Source organism: Podarcis pityusensis, assembly GCF_964106645.2.
Source record: "Podarcis pityusensis genome assembly, contig: HAP1_SCAFFOLD_655, whole genome shotgun sequence".
NCBI lineage: Eukaryota > Metazoa > Chordata > Lepidosauria > Squamata > Lacertidae > Podarcis > Podarcis pityusensis.
Window position 1 is genome coordinate 15,001 of NW_028293244.1, and position 9,772 is coordinate 24,772.

At 33.7% G+C, this 9,772-nt stretch overlaps 1 protein-coding gene across 1 annotated transcript in view; it reads left to right on the forward strand.

Annotated features, from left to right (window-relative positions):
- The window catches only part of LOC308469187 (spectrin alpha chain, non-erythrocytic 1-like), a gene marked incomplete at its 3' end in the record, with an annotated part of 14,258 nt that extends 5,574 nt beyond the window's left edge, over window positions 1–8,684 (forward strand). Inside the window, exons 3-7 of the mRNA XM_081024531.1 lie at window positions 205–309; window positions 3,121–3,144; window positions 6,958–6,993; window positions 7,535–7,582; window positions 8,593–8,684. Of these exons, the coding sequence (XP_080880657.1) occupies window positions 205–309; window positions 3,121–3,144; window positions 6,958–6,993; window positions 7,535–7,582; window positions 8,593–8,684 (305 nt within the window). The remainder of the gene's footprint in view (window positions 1–204; window positions 310–3,120; window positions 3,145–6,957; window positions 6,994–7,534; window positions 7,583–8,592) is intronic.
- Window positions 8,685–9,772: the final 1,088 nt, after the last annotated feature.

Sequence of the window (9,772 nt, forward strand, 5' to 3'; positions counted from 1 at the left end):
GAAGGGCCATTGGATCCCGGAAGGATCCGGTCAGGGAGCCGGAGCGTTTCCCCCTTGGCTCCCAGATCGTGTCCGGAGCTCTGGCAGATCCCAGCAGGATCCGGACGGGGAGCCAGGTCCCTGTTTTCCCCCTTGGCTCCCGGATGGCGCCCGGAGATCCAGCGGATCCAGTGGATTCTCACCCGCTCTCTTCCGCCCCCGCAGGATCTGAAGGCCAACGAGTCGCGGCTGAAGGACATCAACAAGGTGGCCAACGATTTGGAGTCGGAAGGGTTGATGGCGGAGGAGATCCAGTCCGTCCAGCAGCAGGTGGATCCCTCTTGGCCGCCGCCTCCTCGTTACACACACACACACACACACACACACACACATATATATACACACAGATACAATTATATATACGGACACACAAACACACATATATGTGTACACTGCACACACACGCACATACACGCACACACGTATACATACACACACATATATACACACATACACGCACACACATATATACACACTGCACACACATGCACATACACACACACACGTATACACACACAATCTCACACACACAAACATATATATATACACACACTCACATATATACACTGCACACACACACATATATACACACAGACACACATATATACAGAGACACACAGAGATATACACACAGACATACAGACACACACACACACACACATATATATATACACACATATATACACACACACGCGCGCGCACGGGCGCGCGCGCGCACACACACACACACACACATATATATATATTCACACACACAAATATACAGACACAATCTCTCTCACACACACATATATATACACACAGACACACTTATATATACGGACACACACACACACACACATGTATATATATACACACATATATACACACACACGCGCGCGCGCGCACACACACACACACACATATATATATATTCACACACACAAATATACAGACACAATCTCTCTCACACACATATATATACACACATGTATATATACACTACACACACATACATAGAAACACACACACACATATATATAGACACATATATATACACTACACACACACACACACACATATACACACTACACACATACACACATATACAAACACATATACATATACACCCATATACATATACACACACACACACACACACACACACGTATATACACTACACACACACACACACGTGCATATACATGCTTATATATACACATACACAGATACACACACATATACACACACACACACATACATATATACGTGCACACACATATACATATATACACACAAATATATATACACACACACATACACGCACACAAATGTATATACACACAGACACACATATATACAGACACACAGACACACACACATATATACACACAGACACACTTATATATATAGACACATACACACATATATGTATACACTGTACACACATGCACATACACGCACACACATATACATACACACACATATATACACACAGACATACATGCACGCACACACACACATATACACACAGACACACTTATATATACGGACACACACACACACACATATATATATATACACAAACGCATATATGTATATACATATACACACACATACATATATATGTATATGCATACACACACACACACACACACACAAAAATATACGCACATACCCACACACACACATACATATATATATATATATATATAACCCCCACACATGCATATACGCACACATACACACATATACACAAACACACATATATACACAAACATATACATTAACATACACACATATATATATACACATTGCACACACACACATACATATGTACACACAGACACACTTATATATACGGACACACACACACACACACATATATGTATACACTGCACACACATGCACATACACACACACACACACACGTATACATACACATATATACACACAAATACACGCACACACACACACACATATATATACACTGCACACACATGCACATACACGCACACATGTATACACAATCTCTCTCACACACAAACATATATATACACACTCACATATATACACTGCACACACACATATATACACACAGACACACATATATACAGAGACACACAGAGATATACACACAGACATACAGATACACACACACATACACACATATATACACACACGCACACATATATATATTCACACACACAAATATACACACACAATCTCTCTCACACACATATATATACACGCATGTATATATACACTACACACACACACATAGAAACACACACACACACACATATATATATATAGACACACATATATATACACTACACACACACACACACACACATATACAAACACATACATATACACACATATACATATATACACACACACACACACGTATATACACTATACACATACACACACATGTATATACATGCTTATATATACACACACACAGATACACACACACACACACACACACACACATATACATACAGACACTCTCACTCACACACACAAACATATATACACATACACACACACAGATACACACACACACATATATACACAAACACATATATATACACATACACAGATATATATACACACATACACACACATACATATTATTATTACTATTATTATTACTATCCTTATTATTATTACTATTACTACATTATTATTATTATTATTATTATTATTATTACTATTACTACTACTACTATTACTACTATTACTATTATTATTAGTATCCTTATTATTATTATTATTACTACATTATTATTATTATTATTATTATTATTATTATTATTATTACTACTACTACTAGTACTACATTATTATTATTATTATTATTATTATTACTACTACTAGTACTACTACTAGTATTACTACTACTAGTACTATCCTTGTTATTATTATTACTATTACTACATTATTATTATTATTATTACTATTACTACTACTACTAGTATTACTACTACTATTACTACTATTACTATTATCACTATCCTTGTTATTATTATTACTATTACTACTACATCCTCTCGCTTACAAAAAAGGAGTTAACCCTATCCTTCTCTCTTTCAGGAAGTCTATGGCATGATGCCACGGGTGAGTATCTTCGACGGATCTACTCCTCGTTTGACGGCGCCGGAAATGGGGCAGATCCCTCGGTCCCGATCCCCCAAAAAGCCACGTCTGTCAATCCCGATCCCGAAAAAAACACGTCTTTGGATCCCGATCCCATAAAACCACATTTTTCGATAAAACCACATTTTTTGATCCCATAAAACCACATTTTCGATCCCATTAAACCACATTTTTTGATCCCATTAAACCACATTTTTTGATCCCATAAAACCACTTTTCGATCCCATTAAACCACATTTTTTGATCCCATTAAACCAACTTTCGATCCCATAAAACCACATTTTTCGATCCCATAAAACCACATTTTTGATCCCATAAAACCACATTTCGATCCCATAAAACCACATTTTTCGATCCCATAAAACCACATTTTTTGATCCCATAAAACCACATTTTTCGATCCCATAAAACTACATTTTTCGATCCTATAAAACCACATTTTTCGATAAAACTACATTTTTCGATCCATAAAACCACATTTTTGATCCCATAAAACCACATTTTTGATCCCATAAAACCACATTTTCCGATCCTGATCCCATAAAACCACATTTTTCGATCCCATAAAACCACATCTTTTGATCCCATAAAATCACATTTTTCGATAAAACCACATTTTTTGATCCCATGAAACCACATTTTTCGATCCCATAAAACTACATTTTTCGATAAAACTACATTTTTCGATCCCATAAAACCACATTTTCAGATCCCATAAAATCACATTTTTCGATCCCATAAAACCACATTTTTCGATAAAACTACATTTTTCGATCCCATAAAAACCACATTTTTTGATCCCATAAAACCACATTTTTTGATCCCATAAACCATTTTTCGATCCCATAAAACCACATTTTTTGATCCCATAAAACCACATTTTTTGATCCCATAAAACCACATTTCTGATCCCATAAACCACATTTTCGATCCCATTAAACCACATTTTTGATCCCATTAAACCACATTTTTTGATCCCATAAAACCACATTTTCGATCCCATTAACCACATTTTTTGATCCCATTAAACCAACTTTCGATCCCATAAAACCACATTTTTTGATCCCATAAAACCACATTTTTGATCCCATAAAACCACATTTTTTGATTCCATAAAACCACATTTTTCGATCCCATAAAACCACATTTTTTTGGTCCCATAAAACCACATTTTCGATCCCATAAAACCACATTTTTCGATCCCATAAAACCACATTTTTTGATAAAACTACATTTTTTGATCCCATAAACCACATTTTTCAATAAAACTACATTTTTCGATCCCATGAAACCACATTTTTCGATCCCATTAAACCACATTTTTGATCCCATAAAACCACATTTTTGATCCCATAAAACCACCTTTCGATCCCAATCCCATAAAACCACATTTTTGATCCCATAATAAAACCACATTTTTCGATCCCATAAAACCGCATTTTTCAATCCCACAAAACCACCTTTTTTCAATCCCATAAAACCACATTTTTTTGATCCCATAAACCATTTTTCGATTCCATAAAACTACATTTTTCGATCCCATAAAACCACATTTTCAATCCCATAAAACCACATTTTTTGATCCCATAAACCATTTTTCAATCCCATAAAACCATATTTTCAGATCCCATAAAACCATATTTTCCAATCCTGTAAAACCACAGTTTTTGATCCCATAAAAACCACATTTTCTCATCCCGATCCCATAAAACCACATTTTTTGATCCCATAAAACTACATTTTTTGATCCCATAAAACCACATTTTTCGATAAAACCACATTTTTTGATCCCATAAAACCACATTTTTCAATCCCATAAAACCACATCTTTCGATCCCATAAAACCACATTTTCAGATCCCATAAAACTACATTTTTCGATCCCATAAAACCACATTTTTCGATAAAACCACATTTTTCGATCCCATAAAACCACATTTTTCAATCCCATAAAACCACATTTTTGATCCTATAAAACCACATTTTTCGATCCCATAAAACCACATTTTTTGATCCTATAAAACCACATTTTCGATCCCATAAAACCACCTTTTTTGATCCCATAAACCATTTTTCGATTCCATAAAACTACATTTTCCGATCCCATAAAACCACATTTTTCGATAAAACTACATTTTTCGATCCCATAAAACCACATTTTTCAATCCCATAAAACCACATTTTTGATCCTATAAAACCACATTTTTCGATCCCATAAAACCACATTTTTTGATCCTATAAAACCACATTTTCGATCCCATAAAACCACCTTTTTTGATCCCATAAACCATTTTTCGATTCCATAAAACTACATTTTCCGATCCCATAAAACCACATTTTTCGATAAAACTACATTTTTCGATCCCATAAAACCACATTTTTCTATCCCATAAAACCACATTTTTCGATAAAACTACATTTTTCAATCCCATAAAACCACATTTTTTGATCCCATAAAACTACATTTTTCGATAAAACTACATTTTTTGATCCCATAAAACCAATTTTTTTGATCCTATAAAACCACATTTTTCAATTCCATAAAACCACATTTTTCGATAAAACTACATTTTTCGATCCCATAAAACCACATTTTTCGATAAAACTACATTTTTCGATTCCTTAAAACCACATTTTTTGATCCCATAAAACCACATTTTTGATCCCATAAAGCCACATTTTCGATCCCATAAAACTACATTTTTTGATCCCATAAAACCACATTTTTTGATCCCATAAAACCACATTTTTCGATAAAACTACATTTTCAGATCCCATAAAACCACATTTTTGATCCCATAAAACCACATTTTTCGATCCCATAAAACCACATTTTTCAATCCCATAAAACCACATTTTTGATCCCATAAAACCACCTTTCGATCCCAATCCCATAAAACCACATCTTTCGATCCCATTAAACCACATTTTTTGATCCCATAAAACCACATTTTTGATCCCATAAAACCACATTTTTCGATCCTGTAAAACCACATTTTTTGATAAAACCACATTTTTTGATCCCATAAAACCACATTTTTTGATCCCATAAAAGCACATTTTTGATCCCATAAAACCACATTTTTTGATCCCATAAAAGCACATTTTTGATCCCATAAAACCACATTTTTCGATCCCATAAAACCACATTTTTCGATCCCATAAAACCACATTTTTTGATCCCATAAAACCACATTTTTCGATCCCATAAAACCACATTTTTCGATCCCATAAAACCACATTTTTCGATCCCATAAAACCACATTTTTTGATCCCATAAAACCACATTTTTTGATCCCATAAAACCACATTTTTTGATTCCATAAAACCACATTTTCGATCCCATAAAACCACCTTTTTCAATCCCATAAAACCACATTTTCGATCCCATAAAACCACATTTTTCGATCCCATAAAACCACATTTTTCGATAAAACCACATTTTTCGATCCCATAAAACCACATTTTTCGATCCCATCAAACCACATTTTTCAATCCCATCAAACCATATTTTCAGATCCCATAAAATCACATTTTACGATCCCATAAAACCACATTTTCGATCTCAATCCCAAAAAATCCGCATATTTTGATCTCGATCCCCAAAAAGCCAAATATAATAATATAATAAGAATATTGAAAATAAGGCAATATAAGAATAATGTTGAAAAAATACAATGTAATAAATTATCATTATTATGATTATTATGATTATGATTATGATTATTAATATTATTATTATTATTATTATTATTATTATTATTATTATTAACAGGATGAAACCGATTCAAAAACGGCGTCTCCTTGGAAGGTAAGAACTCACAATATTCTTTTTATTTTTAAATAAATGTCTCAAAAAAAACCCCAGAAGGATTTTGATTTTTGGAAGCCTAGCAAGCGGGGTATAAATTTTATTATTATTATTAATATTATTATTATTACCCAGCCAGATGGGTGGGAATTATTATTATTATTATTATTATTATTGAAACCCAGCAGATGGGTGGGGTATAAATAATAATATTATTCTTTTATTATTCTTTTTTATTCTTTTTATTGAAACCCAGCCAGATAGGCGGGACATAATACATTAATACTATTATTATTATTATTATTATTATTAATATTATTACTTTATTATTATTATTATTATTATTATTATCATTATTATTATTATTATTATTATTATTCTTGAAACCCAGCCAGATGGGTGGGACATAATACATTATTATTATTATTATTATTATTATTATTATCATTATCATTGAAACCCAGCCAAATGGGAGGGGTATAAATTATTATTATTATTATTATTATTATTATTATTATTAACGATCCTTTTTCGCTTCCAGTCCGCCAAGTTGATGCTTCACACGGTGGCGACCTTCAACTCCATCAAGGTAAAATTTGTTCTCTCGTTTTCTCCTCTTCTCTTTCCCTCTCCTTCTAGAAATAAAATTATTATTATTATTATTATTATTATTATTATTCTTGAAACCCAGCCAGATGGGCGAGTAATATATTATTATTATTATTATTATTATTGAAACCCAGCCAAATGGGAGGGGTATAAATTAATTATTATAAATTTTTATTATTATTATTATTATTATTATTATTATTATTATTATTAAAACCCAGCCAGATGGGCGAGTAATAATATATTATTATTATTACTACTACTACTACTACTATTATTATTATTATTATTATTGAAACCCAGCCGAATGGGAGGGGTATAAATTAATTATTATAAATTTTTATTATTATTATTATTATTATTATTATTATTATTATTAAAACCCAGCCAGATGGGCGAGTAATAATATATTATTATTATTACTACTACTACTACTACTATTATTATTATTATTATTATTGAAACCCAGCCAAATGGGAGGGGTATAAATTAATTAATATAAATGATGATGATGATGATGATGATTAAAACCCAGCCAGATGGGCGAGTAATAATATATTATTATTATTATTATTATTACTACTACTACTACTTTTATTATTATTATTATTATTATTATTATTGAAACCCAGCCAAATGGGAGGAGTAAAAATTAATTATTATAAATTATTTATTATTATTATTATTATTATTATTATTACTGCTACTACAACTTCTATTATTATTATTGAAACCCAGCCAAATGGGAGGAGTAAAAATTATTATAAATTATTTATTATTATTATTATTATTATTATTATTACCCAGCCAGATGGGCGAGTAATAATATATTACTACTACTACTACTACTACTACTATTATTATTATTGAAACCCAGCCAAATGGGAGGGGTATAAATTAATTATTATAAATTTATTATTATTATTATTGTTATTATTATTATTATTATTATTATTATTACATTATTATTATTATTAATTGGTCTCCCAGGAACTGAACGAGCGCTGGCGATCCCTCCAGCGATTGGCCGAAGAGCGGAGCCAGCTATTGGGCAGCGCTCACGAGGTCCAGCGCTTCCACAGGTGAGGGCTCCTTCGACCGTTCCTCACCAGAACCTTCCAGAACCTTCCGTCGCCTGGAGAGCCTAGAATGTGGCTCTTTTCCTCTCGTTCTTTCCTCTTCTCCTCTCCTCTTTTCCTCTCGTTCTTTCCTCTTCTCCTCTCCTCTTTTCCTCTCCTTCTCTCTTTTCCTCTCATTCTTTCCTCTTCTCCTCTCCTCTTTTCCTCTTGTTCTTTCTTCTCGTTCTCTCTTTTCCTCTCCTCTTTTCCTCTCCTTCTCTTTTCCTCTCCTTTTTTCCCACTCCTTCTCTCCTCCTCTTGCTCTCTCTTTTCCTCTTGTTCTTTCTTCTCCTTCTCTTTTCCTCTCTTTTCCTCTTGTTCTTCTCATTCTCTCCTCTTTTCCTCTTCTTTTCCTCTCCTTCTCTCTTTTCCTCTCTTTCTTTCCTCTTGTTCTTTCTTCTCGTTCTCTCCTTTCCTCTCCTTCTCTCCTCTCCTTCTCTCTTTCCCTCTTCTCCTCTTTTCCTCATTCTCTTTCTCTTTCTCTTCTTCTCTTTTCCTCTCCTTTTTTCCCACTCCTCTCCTCCTCTTGCTCTCTTTTCCTCTTGTTCTTTCTTCTCGTTCTCTCCTTTCCTCTCCTTCTCTCCTCTCCTTCTCTCTTTCCCTCTTCTCCTCTTTTCCTCTCCTTCTCTTTTCCTCTCCTTTTTTCCCACTCCTTCTCTCCTCCTCTTGCTCTCTCTTTTCCTCTTGTTCTTTCTTCTCCTTCTCTTTTCCTCTCTTTTCCTCTTGTTCTTCTCATTCTCTCCTCTTTTCCTCTTCTTTTCCTCTCCTTCTCTCTTTTCCTCTCTTTCTTTCCTCTTCTCCTCTCCTCTTTTCCTCTTGTTCTTTCTTCTCGTTCTCTCTTTTCCTCTCCTTCTCTCCTCTCCTTCTCTCTTTCCCTCTTCTCCTCTTTTCCTCATTCTCTTTCTCTTCCTCTTCTTCTCTTTTCCTCTCCTTTTTTCCCACTCCTTCTCTCCTCCTCTTGCTCTCTCTTTTCCTCTTGTTCTTTCTTCTCGTTCTCTCCTTCTCTCTTTCCCTCTTCTCCTCTTTCCCTCATTCTCTTTCTCTTCCTCTTC